Source organism: Anabrus simplex, chromosome 2, assembly GCF_040414725.1.
Source record: "Anabrus simplex isolate iqAnaSimp1 chromosome 2, ASM4041472v1, whole genome shotgun sequence".
Lineage (NCBI taxonomy): Eukaryota > Metazoa > Arthropoda > Insecta > Orthoptera > Tettigoniidae > Anabrus > Anabrus simplex.
This window is the reverse complement of record NC_090266.1, coordinates 1220773943-1220788508: the sequence shown is the minus strand read 5'-3', so window position 1 is coordinate 1220788508 and position 14566 is coordinate 1220773943. Positions and strand designations below refer to the sequence as shown.

Sequence of the window (14566 nt, the reverse complement as noted above, 5' to 3'; positions counted from 1 at the left end):
GGATTAATTCACCGTGTCGAAAATTCAGGCCGAAAGTCTGTCTTTGTGGAAACACTTTCACATCGAATGGCTAGGAGGGGAGCGGGAGCGAAAAAGTTTGAGAAACCAAGCCTGAGATAACGTGCAGGCGAAAAGCCTGTGACAAGTGATGGAAAAACGCCGATGAAATTTAAAACTTTAGAACAGCAGCATTCTCAATATCTTCTCAAACTAGTGATCCCTTTCTTGATTATTGTTTCATAATGTTGGCTGGTTATTTGCCTTATTGTAAAAGGTTCGTAGGGCCGCAACATAAAATTGAAATGCTGTGTTAGAGGAGATGACAGATGCATGGTAAACTGTAAGTGACCTACTGGAAACCGTCAATGGGGAAAAAATAAGGTTGTGTGAGAAACTTGGGCTAATAAGTAAAAAGTGTGAAATGGGTGTGAAGAAAGCTTTAAACTTTCGGTGTTTCATTATATTCTCATGAGCATCCACATCGATTTAGATCAGTTTATGAAAAAATTAAATGGCATATGGCTTTTAGTGCCGGGAGTGTCCGAGGACAAGTTTGGCTCGCCAGATGCAGGTCTTTTGATTTGACTCCCGTAGGCAACCTGCGAGTAGTGATGAGGATGAGATTATGATGAAAACGACACATACACCCAGCCCCCGTGCCAGCGAAATTAACCAATTATGGTTAAAATTCCCGACCCTGCCAGGAATCGAACCCGAGACCCCTGTGATATAAGGCCAGCACGCTAACCATTTAGCCATGGAGCCGGACAGATCAGTTTATGAACCCCTCTCACAATTTAAATGAAGTCAGCGAAAAAAAGAACATTATACTTGAAACATTCGTTCCATATATTTGTCAGAACTTCCATAATATAAACAAATCCCGCCTCCATCTCTCCAACTCACCACCACTCCCCCCTCCCCACCCTCTCCCCCCAAGCCCTGCACCGCCCCTTCCCCCTCCGCTCCTTCCATCCTCGCAAACACAGATGAGCCAACAATAGACTCTATTGTGGGAACGAGGCCGTCACTTTGAGAAGGCCAGGCCACTTGAGAGGACAACCACCTTCTAAACACTGTAAGTTTAAAGCTTTCTTCACACCCATTTCACACTTTTCACTTATTAACCCAAGTTTCTCACACAACCTCATTTCTTTTCCCATTACAGATTGGAACTTCGTTGACGGTTTCCACTAGGTCACTTACAGTTTACCATGCATCTGTCACCTCAATAATTCAAAATCGGTTAATTCAAAATCTCGCCTAATTCAAAGAAGCTCGTGTTCCCAGAAACATGAGGTATGGTTTTGCATGTTATTTAAACTGTTTAATTCATAATACGGATAATTCGTAATTCAAGGAACAATGTCAGTCCCATTACTGAAATTCAGACTTTCAATTCAAAACTGCCATTATATATATTTTTTTAAAGTAGTATATTACAGAGTAATTCAAATTCAAAATTTCTCCGCATCATGAAAGAACGCATCTTCCAGAACCTGCAGGGGTAGCTTTCCGCATATGTGCTTCATACGTGCTATGTTTGAGTGAAATCGTAATTCTTTTGTATTCAGCATTTTAAGGAATGCCACAATATTACACAACAGGCAGTGTGCGGAGAAACACTGGCAGTGCCGACGGCGTGGCTCGTATAATCGATTCGCATGAACCGAACAGTACTGTCAGTGCCGATGAAACTGTATTTTTAAAATGTTTAAAGTCTGAGCGCAAACGATCTTAGGGTTTTAAAGGAGAGAAGTGCCAGCTGGGAAATCGTACAAAGGTAGGGGTCACTGTACTGTGTTGCAATGCACACGGAAGCGAGAGACTTCCTTCCCTCGTCATGTGAAAGTTCCATAAGCCACGATGTTTTAAGGATGTCGGGCACTTTCCGTTCAAGTACAAGGCATCTAAAAATGCAAACGGTAATAGTAATAATAATAATAATAATAATAATGATAATAATAATCGTATGGCCTCAGCTACCATGTGCAGACATTTCAGACATGCGAACGGTACAGTAATCCAACAGATAGAGCATGTGCACAGGAGAGCCAGCATAATTTGTCCTCATCTTTGAAGTTTTTTTCCTTTCTTTCTTTCTTTCTTTCTTTCTTTCTTTCTTTCTTTCTTTGCATGAGGTTATGTTTATCAAAGTGCACCTTGTTGGATACATTTCAGAAATAGTGCTTCCCATGGCATTTAAAAGGTTTAAACTGAAAGTCAAGGTGATTGAATGCATTAATGGTGACGAGACGAGAGTTGGCATTTTGAATTACAGTGGACAATTTCCATGGTGGGAAATTACAAGGATAATCACTGTTCTGTGTTGTAATGCAGACGGAAGCGAGAGACTTTCTCCCCTCGCCATAGGAAAGTTGGATAAGCCACGATGTTTTAAGGACATTGGATACTTGCCGTGCAAGTACAAGGCGTCTAAAATGCATGTAGTACAGTAATCCAATGAATAAAGCACTTGCACACGGGAGCCAGTACATATTTTTCCTCATCTTTGAATCTTTCTTTTTTATTTCATTGCGTGAGGTTATGTTTGCCGGTGAGTTGTCCAAGTGTATTATTTGAATACTGTAAATGCACCTTGTTGGATGGATACATTTTGGATATCTTCTTTTCATGACATTTGAAAGGTTTAAACTGTGTCTCAAGGTTAATTGCATGCAGTAAGGGGTCTTAGAATACTGGTGATGCCGCAAGGGTTGGCATTTCTGAATTACGATTCGGCGGTTAATTCGAAATCGGTTAATTTGAAGTCTGATTTTTGCATCCCAATGACTTTGGATTAACGAGGTTTTACTGTATATATAAAGACTCATTGTAATTGTTTTTCCATAAATAATTGAAAAAAGGAAGTGGTGAGAGAATTAGGCCAGCTATGGGAATGGTGAAGGCTGAAATTTCATTTTTTGTTGTAAAACATGCTGTTCGGCGATTTAACTTGTCACTCAGTTTTCTTGAGTCAGGGAAATTTTTCTTAGTGGGTCAAGGAAAGTAAGAGAAACTTGAGAGAACTTGAGTGTGTCCAGATCCTCCTCCAGAATAGACAGTTCCACTGAAAGTTTTTTTTTGTACTTTCTTACACTTCCTCAGAGGGTTGTTCATGAACACCCTGCAACAAGAAAGAGTTTCTGCAACTATACTTTTCAGCCTCATCCTGTGAGCTGTTATGTTTGTGGAGCTGTTTTTCCAGTGCCTTCAACTTCTTGTTAAGCTCAGTAATTTCTGTTTCGAACTGGGTTTTGCTGCTCCACATCCGTAACAGATTTTGACTGCCAAGTCCAGACGATCTTCGAAGTCCTTTACTTAATTTTCGAAGCCTGAATTCTTCTATGGTGGTTTTTTTTGTCTTAATATCTACTGGCCAGCATTGCCTGTGATAAAACTTGCAACCATAATCTTATGGCTATGATGTTGGTATATGTATACTCATAACAAGCTGGGATGAGTAGCTCAGGCCTACCTATTCAATACCATTAACTTGTATAGTGTCTTACATATAATTGCGACTGGTTTCAACTCCATATAAACAGTCATCTTCAGCCACGATCCAATTGGAAAAATATATGCTCACATACACACATAATAAATTAAACAATCTGGTATAGCTCAATTTACAATCCAAATTTTAAAACATTGATGAAGTCCAAACAACACATCCAAGATTCAAATCAAATGACACTTCAAAGCTGCTGCTGTTGGTGCTGAGCTATGTCGTCGCTCCTCCAACAACCAAACGTTCCTGGTTGATCTGGGAGTTGGCATTCCCCATCTGCATAGATGAGCATTTGATATATAAATAATGTTTTGCACAATAGTAATATGGGTAATGGTTTGTTGAAGGGGAACATTCATAACTTGAATAGGTATTCCTTTTCATCAGATGTGCTGATCTGTGTTGTTGTTTGAGTCGTCAGTCCATAGACTGGTTTGATGCAGCTCTCCATGCCACTCTATCCTGTGCTAACCTTTTCATTTCTACATAACTATTGCATCCTACATCTGCTCTAATCTGCTTGTCATATTCATACCTTGGTCTACCCCTACCATTCTTACCACCTACACTTCTTTCAAAAACCAACTGCACAAGTCCTGGATGTCTTAAGATGTGTCCTATCATTCTCTCTCTTCTTCTCGTCAAATTTAGCCAAATCGATCTCCTCTCACCAATTCGATTCAGTATCTCTTCATTCGTGATTCAATCTGTCCATCTCACCTTCAGCATTCTTCTGTAACACCACATTTCAAAAGTTTCTATTCTCTTTCTTTCTGATCTAGATATCGTCCATGTTTCACTTCCATACAATGCCACGCTCCACATGAAGGTCTTCAAAAACATCTTTCTAATTCCAATATCAATGTTTGAAGTGAGCAAATTTCTTTTGTTAAGAAAGCTCTTCCTTGCTTGTGCTAGTCTGCATTTTATGTCCTCCTTACTTCTGCCATCGTTAGTTATTTTACTACCCAAGTAACAATATTCATCTACTTCCTTTAAGACTTCATTTCCTAATATTTCCTACATCACCTACCTTTGTTCGACTGCACTCCATTACTTTTGTTTTGGACTTATTTATTTTCATCTTGTACTTCTTACCCAAGACTTCATCCATACCATTCAGCAACTTCTCGAGATCTTCTGCAGTCTCAGATAAAATAACAATATCATCGGCAAATCTCAAGGTTTTGATTTCCTCTCCTTGGATTATGATTCCCTTTCCAAATTTCTCTTTGATTTCCTTTACTGCCTGTTCTATGTAAACATTGAAAAGGAGAGGGGACAAACTGCAGCCTTGCCTTACTCCTTTCTGGATAGCTGCTACTTTTTCAAAGCCCTTGATTCTTATCACTGCAGACTGATTTTTATACAGATTGTAGATAATTCTTCGTTCTCGGTATCTGATCCCTATCATCTTCAGAATCATAAATAGCTTGGTCCAATCAACATTATCAAATGCCTTTTCTAGATCTACGAATGCCATGTACGTGGGCTTGTCCTTCTTGATTCGATCCTCTAAGATCAGACGTAAAGTTAGGATTGCTTCACATGTTCCTACATTTCTCCTGAAGCCAAATTGATCTTCTCCCAACTCAGCTTCAACTTGTTTTTCCATTCTTCTGTAAATAATACGTGTTAAAATTTTGCAGGCATGTGATACTAAACTAATGGTGCGGTAGTTTTCACACCTGTCGGCACCGGCTTTCTTGGGAATAGGTATAACAACATTCTGCTGAAAATCGGATGGGACTTCTCCTGTCTCATACATCCTGCACACTAAATGAAATAACCTTGCCATGCTGGTTTCTCCTAAGGCAGTCAGTAATTCAGAGCGAATGTCATCAATTCTAGGTGCCTTGTTCCTATTTAGGTCACTCACAGCTCTGTCAAACTCTGACCTCAAAATTGGGTCTCCCATTTCATCAGCATCAACAGCCTCTTCATGTTCCAGAACCAAATTATCTACATCTTTATCTTGATCTATTGTTTAATTTTGTTTTGAAGTGAATGTATGGACACCAACACCAGATTGACTGTTGAAAGGGAGCAGGAGATAGTGATCATGTCTGTAGATTTAATGGCACGTTAAAGAACTCGTGTGACCAGGCGAGTTGGCCATGCGTGTAGAGGCGCGCGGCTGTGAGCTTGCATCCGGGAGATAGTAGGTTCGAATTCCACTATCGGCAGCCCTGAAAATGGTTTTCCGTGGTTTCCCATTTTCACACCAGGCAAATGCTGGGGCTGTGCCTTAATTAAGACCACGGCCGCTTCCTTCCAACTCCTAGGCCTTTCCTATCCCATCGTCGCCATAAGACCTATCTGTGTCGGTACAACGTAAAGCCCCTAGCAAAAAAAAAAGAAAAAAAAAAAAAAGAACTTGTGTGGGACAAAAATTCCAACATCTCAGAGTCTCCGAAATTGTAACATAGTATTTAGTGGGACGTAAAACCAATAATATATATTTTAATTTTCCTTTTACAATTTGCTTCACGTCGCACCGACACTGGTAGGTATTACTGGGACTGTGAGACTGGAAAGGGCTAGTAATGGGAAGGAATCGACCATGGCCTGGGTTAAGGTACAACCCAGCATTTGCTTGGTGTGAAAATGGGAAATCATGGGAAACCTCCTTCAGGGCTGCCAACAGTGGGGTTTGAACCTACTGTCTTCCGAATGCAAGCTGACAGCTATGTGACCAAAACTGTGTAGCCACTCGCTCAGTATATGTTGTTTTTGTTGGTGTTGTGGTTGTTGATGTTGTTGTTGTTATTATTATTATTATTATTATTATTATTATTATTAAAGAATTGATGATAGAAATAAGGGAAGTGATTGAGTAAGTGGTATTTGAATTATCATGCATTGTCCAGTGTTCAGAAGAAAACATTAAGAGGGAATTCTGGTTGTAATAAATGGAAGTGCCAAATTAACTGTTTTTAGGCCCTCAAAACCAGCTCTGTTAATGACTAGGATATTTCTTGTTACTTTTCTTCAAGATTATTTTCAGGGTGGGTCTTTTTTACTTTTTTTAATAGAAATTAAGTCAGTTTTGTTTCTTTTTCAGGCTAGATTGAAGGATTGTACTCTTGGATCATTGTCTGATGGCTACATAGGAAAAATCCAGTTGTTGAGATCAGGGAAGGCCCGTCTTATACTGAATGACTGTACTGTGCATTTAGCTTCAAGTCTGCAGACTGGATGTCGAGAGGTATCGTATAATCATACCCTTGTTTGACGGCTATTACTTGGTTTATTATTTGTAATTCCTTAAGTCGGATGGAATGTTCTCAGAGAGTGCAAGAAAGATTATGACAGAATGAACGCTGTAAACTCAACAGTATTAAAGATTAATGTATGTTCTAGCTCTACATTGTCATTTAAAGAACAGACATCTACAGGTTTGTATGTCACTGAATGTGGAAACAGAAACTGGCTTCCAAATTGAGTAAAGAACTCAAATTATTCTGGAAAAATATTTATTGCTCATCATTTCATCATTTGTTCTAACTTACTTTTGTAACCTCCTCCTAACCAGTACCCCAATAGTAGTGCCAAGTTTTCTGTTACGATTAATTGCTGCTGCTACTTTCTGCACAGTTCCTGACTAGAAAATTTTCAGAAAATGCAGTTCACAGTTGATTACTCAAAATATTCTTTATCAGTTCTGCATTTCTCCTGCGAACATGAAAAAGAAAGTTTTGTACATTGGAGATTTGCTGTTAGAATATAGATAGTGGAAAAAAGTTATCAGAGAGTGACGTTTGTCGACTGTCACACTCTTTGCAGTATATGTGATGTTGTCTGCACTTGTTATTGCTTCCATTGCCTGCTTTGAAAATTTATGTTCTGAAGTGCAAGCATTTATTTTGGCGAAGTGAAGAACGACAATTAAACAGGATGTTGTCATTGATGCTTTCACGGCCCATACTTATAGACATGATACTGTATAGGCTTTTGGGGTTATGCTGTGTCAAGAAAATAAGGTGAAATTCTTTATGTTTCAGAGAGAACTGTGCTCTGCGTCATTAGAAGAAAATCTTGAATGTCCACGAGAAAGGCTTCTTAAACAATGACTTTTTGAAATTTAGACGTTATAACAGAAGTGGAAATTGTACGTTCATTCGTCACCAGATGGCTCCCCGGACACGACACAATGCTAGCGTTCAAAGCGGAAGCTAACCAAACCATCAGAATCAGTCTAAGAGTGTCGCATAACATGTGTACGTAACATATGATGTTGACAGGTGTATGACATTGACACAAGCCTGGAATAAATCATCTGGCGATGAGGAACGTACAAATTTGGAAAACACAGACGAAATAACAATAGTGAAGGGACAGGGAAGGGAACCGAAATTGTTAGGATTTCTATCCTGGACCTGTAGTGTCTAAGTGTCTAGTGTGGGCAAGAGCTTGAGCATCTTGGAACATGACATCATGACCCGACGATAGAGGGTGCTCAGCTATTGCCGATTTGTCTGGCTGTGTGCCGTGAAACATATGACGCAAGGAACAGTCCAGTAACTGTCAACATTACTACAATTCTTGGCAGCCGATACATTTTATTATATTTGGGATAATTTCCCTGCAATTGTAGGTCACTTTGACAGCATCCATATCAGAATAATTTGTCGCGATTGTCAGGGCTGTCGCATACATCAACCAGGAGGGATTCAGTTATTACATTTACTGCCAAGTAAGCACATGCAATAGTGACAGTAAAACATAGGTTGTGTGGGTCTTTTTGCAGATAATTGTCACGCTAATTCAGGTAAGTTTTTAGGAACTATGAGATAGGAAGAGGCAAGGACTCAGAAGGAAGAGCTGTGGCAATAATAACAGCCCCAGTATTTGCCTAGTGTAAAAATGAGCAAACTATGGAAAACAATATTTAGGGCTACCGATGGTTCATATCGACCATATGATTTCTAGAATGCAAGCTACATGTATATGGTCCATACAACACATTTGGTTACACAGTACTATAGTTCCATCTTCCCTTCACCAAAGCTATTTAGATTACACTTACCATAACAACACTACCCTTCCTTGTATGGTGGCGTGTCCCTTTAGTGTTAATAATATTATGAGATTTTATTTGCACTGAAAGCGATATTCTTATCTGTGGGCAAGTCATGCTCAAGGTTAGCCATATTTGAGTAATGTGTAGGAAGACTACACCTGACTAACGTTTGACGCACACACCAACAAATTTCATTGGTTGCAACAAGCAAAGAGTTGCTTGGAAGATACTTCTGTTTCCATTTTTGAACCAATATTAAAACTTTAAACGATGTCTAGTTAAACACCGGCTGGACATTGTTTATGCAATGGAAAATCATGCTCGACTTAGACGTTGTTTAGATACACGTTGTCTAATGCTTAAAAATGGTCATCATTCCTGCAATTGGCCCCATATCTATAGGTTCAGTTGTTCTTGAGAAAAGTGTACCTGTGAGGACTCATTCTGTTTTTAGCGACTGTACAGTACCTCACTGTTAATATTTTTTCACAGTTTTTTGTTTGAATGGGAGGGGGTATACTGTTGAGTTATGACCAAAATTCATGGTCAGTTAGTCATACGAGAATATTAGCCTGTGCCGGGTGAAAGTGGTCGTGAAAAGGAATGGTTGGTTTCATTGTATATACAGTACATGTGTTCTGGCAGGTAAGGACCCTGTTTGGAGGCAGCTCTGCCTATGTGAGTCCCAGAACACACTGACCTGATGTGTATCATCTGGTAAGGGTCCCAGCTCTGGGTTACAAGTGAAGACCTCAATGGAATCTACAGCAGAGAAGTTGGACTTCGGACCGGTGGAGTTTCCGGAACATCCCAGTACTCGGGGAATAGTATGCTATTCATCAGCAGCGTTTGCTTCCCATGCTAGGGGTGGTTGCAAGGGCATCTGTTCCCCATGTAAGGGGCGGCCTGAATAATTGCTGGCAGTAGCTCTAAAATGAATTTGACCCCCTGCGGGTGGGGGACGCATATGTAGAATACACCCGCGGAATCCCCTGCCTGTAGTAAGAGGCAAATAAAAGGGGTGACCTAGGCGCGGACATGGATTGTGGTTTGACATCATGCATTGGACCTCCTGTAGATGGGAGGGGCTGAATACATTCACAGGTAATCCCTGCCTGTCGTAGAAGGCGTCTAAAAGGGCCATATGGCCATGGTCCCCTCTTTATTTTTTATTGTTTTTTGAGGGTTACTTGTAGACTGATTCGATATTCTCGATGTGCGTGCTGCTTGGAGATGGGCCTCCTACGTGTGCAATTGCACTCAAAAGCCCGCACAGTGACCACCCAGGGATCGGCGGGTGGGAGTGTCATGTACCCTTGCAGTAGTATCCACCTGACAACACAGGTCCCCGCAGAGCCGAATGCCATAAAGACATATTATTTTTAACTGTTTGTTATTTTTTCTCTATATTTATTACTCTGCACACGCTATGGGGTACATGCTATTGCGGGTGATTGGAGGAAGGGAGTTCTAGTGCTCATTGCCTTAGTCATCCCGTGTTAGGCATCGTCCAACATCGGACCCCGAGCAATACTGGCTATAACCAGGTGGGTATTGCCTTGGCTGCTTGATTCGGCTACGGAGACCCCTGTTCGGAGTGGGTGGCATTCGGGGAGGATGATTTCGGGCATGGCGTCAAAACCACTTCCGCCTGCCTCCTCAGGTAGTTCGCTACCCAAGTCTTTAACATTTGATTCCCTTGGGAACAAGCGTAGCGCATTAGTCTGGGTTACAGCTTCCCTAGGTTCCTGGTTGCTACCAGAACCGAATGGGCAAGATTTCAAGCTGGTCAAATAGATTCTTTTCAATCAATACATCAAAGGTGTATACGGTGAACTTGAATATTTTAAGAAAATGCACAATTGTGGTTTGCTTCTGAAGACGAGCACTGCACTCCAAGCAGGTCGGTTGCTTAAGTGCGACCACTTTGGCGAAATCTCCATCAAAGTGGAATAGCACAAAACCTTGAGTCTGGTTTGTGGAGTTACTTTTCACCGTGATCTCATTCTGAACACTGACGATGAATTGATAGAAGACATGAAGCACCGTGGCGTGACACACGTCCGGCGCATCATGCGTGAAGTCAACAGTGAAGACGTTGCCACGGGTGCGTTCATAGTCTCCTTAAAATTGTCAGTGTTGCCAGAGAAAGTCAAGGTAACAACCTATCGTTGCGATGTGAGGCCGTACATCCCGCCTCCTATGCGATGCTATCACTGCCAGAGATTCGGACACGTAGTATCTCGTTTGAATCCATCTGTGTGGTACGTGTGGAAGAGAATTTCATGGCGCGGAAGAGTGCACAACCCCATATAGGTGGGCTAACTGCCCTGGCCTTCATTCTCCTCGAGATCGAAACTGTCCGGTATACCTGAGTGAGAAGATGATCCAGGTTATTAACACCCTCGATGGTCTTTCCTACCAGGAAGCACGCCGTAATTCTCTGAATGCACCGGCCAAGACACTAGACTTCAGCATGATAGCACAGTGTCTCCCAAGTTCGTCATTTACAACTGGAACATCTTCCCAGAAGATCACTGCACCCAAGGCGGCAGTTGCTAATGTGAGCAACGCCGCAAAGAGAAAGAGCTCGAAGGCGGGTTCAACCCGGCCTTCGGCCACCAACAAGCCTGTGCCGGCTAAGAAACCTACGCAAGCAGCACAGGAGTCTACGTCTCCTTCCCTCACGAGATCGGCAAAAGCTGTGTCTAAGCCGGCGGAGGTGGCATCGTCGACCAGGGCTGGGAAATCACCTCCCAGCCCGTCTAAACAAGAGTCGATGGCAAGAAAGAAGAGTGCCCTTACAAGGCGTTCTTCTACTTCACCTATGAATGGAGTCTCACACCCTCCACCCGGAGGGTCGGAGTCTGCGCCAGCGGGTTTTCCTCCTGGAAAGCCTGCGCGTTCCCTTCGTAGGAAGAAACCCCGCCCCTGGACTACGTTGAAGAAATTCAAGGCTGGTGACGTGGTGATGCGCATGGAGTTTTTATCTCCATCTTCAGATGGGGACGTGAGTGTAGGTTAGGTATCATTACGCTGCTTCTAACGTAAACCGAAGAAGTCCACATCCACACTATGGCACTGTTACAATGGAATTGTAACTGTTATGATTGGCACCTTGCTGAGCTGCCCCAGCTCATTAGCGAGTATTCGGCGAGTATAGTCGGTATTCAGGAAACAAATTTCAGACCAGGTCATCATACGATCTTGAGAAATTTTCGACTATGCTCGACAGAACGACATTATGCTGACCGGCTTTCAGTGGCGTTGGCATTTTTGTCTGTTCTGATACCTACAGCGAAGAGATTCCATTAAGAACTCCGCTGGAGGCTGTAGCAGTTCGCGTTCCGTTGCTTGTCATAGCAACCGTGTTTAATGTTTATTTTCCACCAGGCCAGCCTCTTAACATAAATTACGTCACTGACTTTATAGATCAGCTTCCACCTCCCTTCTTCTTATTGGGCGATGTTAACACCCATCACCCCATATGGGGCTCTGAAGCACCTTACCCCAGGGGAATGGAGTTGGAAACATTAGTAACAGAGCTGGATTTTTGTATTTTGAACACAGGGGAACCAACTCATTTCAGTGTATGTTATGGCACATACTCTCGCATAGATTTAAGTCTATGCAGCCGAGCATTGGTTCCCCTGTTTCGATGGAATACACACGATGATCTCTGTGACTGACCATTTTCCGATTTGAAACAGAAATCCGTCGAGGCTCCTCCTCGATGGATTCTTAGACACGCTGATTGGCCAAAGTTCAGATCACTCGCTATTAACGACGAGACCAGGCGGACTGTAGACGGTGATATAACTTATATAACTCAAGTTATCCTTGCTGCTGCTGAGGAGACCATTCCCTCCTTCTCAGGGACTCCTCGCCAAAAACTTGTTTCTTGGTGGAACAAAGAAATTGCAGCAGCTATCAAAGAACGTCGTTGTGCTCATAAATGTTATTGAAGGCAGGTTACTGTGCCCAATTTGGTTACATTTAAAAAAACTCCGCGCTAAGGCACGAGTTCTTATTCGCCAAAGTGAGAAAGCTTCATGGTAGAGATGTGTCGTCTATGATGTCACATACTCCATAATCTCAAGTGTGGACTAAACTTTGACGTATTTCGGGTATCCAAGGATCATCTTCTGTACCGGGAATTTCCATTCCAGGCAGTATCGTCACTGAACCACTCGCGGTTGCTAACCATCTTGCAAGTCATTTCGTAGATATGTCTGGCTCCAGGAATTACCATTGTGATTTCCTCGCTCTGAAGCGGGAAGCAGAACGTCATCACCTTAGTTTTGTCGCTCAAGCTTCAGATGACTATAATGTAAGCTTTACGGAGTGGGAACTCTGCAGCGCCTTGACGCTTTGCAAGGACACATCTCCTGGGCCAGACAATGTCCATAACCAGATGTTGAAACACCTTAGTGAGGATAGTCTAGTGTTCAACCGAATCTGGATAGAGGGTAAGTTTCCATCTCGGTGGCGAGAGGGCATAGTTATTCCTGTCCTCAAGCCTGACAAAAATCCTAAGTATGCAGGAAGCTATAGACCTATTTGTCTCACTAACTGTTTGTGTAAGCTATTTGAGAGGATGGTAAATCGCTATCTTGTGTGGTGTCTGGAGAAACAAGGACTTTTATCCAAGTACCAATCCTGTTTTCAAGCTGCTTGCTCAACCACTGACCACCTGATACACCTGGAGATTTCTATCCAGGATGCATTTCTCCGCAAACAGCATTTGATGGCTGTTTTCTTCGACTTAGAAAAGGCCCATCACACCACATGGCGATATGGTATTCTTTCAGTCCTGCATCAATGGAAATTCTGAGGTAACTTGCCGGTATTTATTGCGAATTTTTTGTCCCTCCGTCTATTCCATGTCCGAGTTGGGAGGACATATTCGCAATACCACGTTCAAGAAAATGGAGTCCCACAGGGATCGATTCTTAGTGTCACTCTGTTTGCGATTGCCATAAACGGTATTCAAATAAGAATTAAATAAAAACTTTTCCACCTGATCGATACTTTTATTATTTAACCTTAGGCTAAATTATGTCATTAAAAACTGCAGTACATGTTTCAGTTGGTTGGCAATCATCATCAGCTGCTTATCTTATAGCTTAGGCGAAAGAATATAAAAACATTTGATAATTAAAATTTTTGGTAAAGAACACTTAATGGTGAGGGAGGGTGGGGATGTTAAAATTAGATATACAAATTAAAAAGCTATTTCTAAACTAAAAACTTCCTAAACTTCCTTCTATGGCACCACATTCGTTCTTCATTAGTTTCAGCTGTGTTTCGCTCAATGCACAGTTCACTTGTCTTGATTATGTGTTGTTCTTCATTTTTCTAGATCATTCTTATTGTCCGCTAGAAGAATTTATGCTAACTACGGTCGAATTTGTTCACTATTTCACTTAGACGGATAGTTTGAAGTACGACCTGTAACCGGCAGGAAAGATATAATTATTAATTAAGATTCTGTTATCCAAATGAATTGTACGTATTTGAAAAGAATTGTAAAGGCCGAAACTTACCCCTATTTAATTGTTCGTTGTGTAAATTTATTCTAAATCTTCAAAAGATTGGCACATTTGGTGTGACCTGAAACCGGCAGAAGAACGTGTTGGTTATTTAAGAGAATCTGGAAACATGTTTCTTGCACGGAGTTATTATGCCGTAAAGAAACTGTTTTTAAACTTACCCCTGTCCAATTTATTCTGGTTACGGAGTTTACTTGTTTGTTTCCTTCTCTACCGTCTTCAACCTAGTGTAATAGCTGTGTGACTGGCTTGGTTTGGAGGGGGAAGGGGAAGTCATTTGTTGTCGAGTTAAGGGGATTGGTTTCTATTTGTGACGTAGCTGCTTTGTGATAGGTTCCTGCTTTCACTGGGTGTGTTCGATTGCTTTTGAATACTTCCATGTATCTTAAAATGTGTTCAAGTAAGGGATTTCTTTGTTCATTTGTTTCATTTAAATTTTTATCCTTATTTAACATTTTGTCCAGAAATATGTGTATACTT

General features: G+C 41.5%; 1 protein-coding gene across 3 annotated transcripts in view; it reads left to right on the top strand.

Moving 5' to 3' along the window:
- Positions 1-14566, top strand: part of Polr3D (RNA polymerase III subunit C53) — a 354052-nt gene that overhangs the window by 315180 nt on the left and 24306 nt on the right. For all 3 annotated transcript variants that reach the window (XM_067142235.2, XM_067142236.2, XM_067142234.2), the window contains one exon: positions 6576-6719. In XM_067142235.2, coding sequence (XP_066998336.1) covers positions 6576-6719 — 144 coding nt within the window. The remainder of the gene's footprint in view (positions 1-6575; positions 6720-14566) is intronic.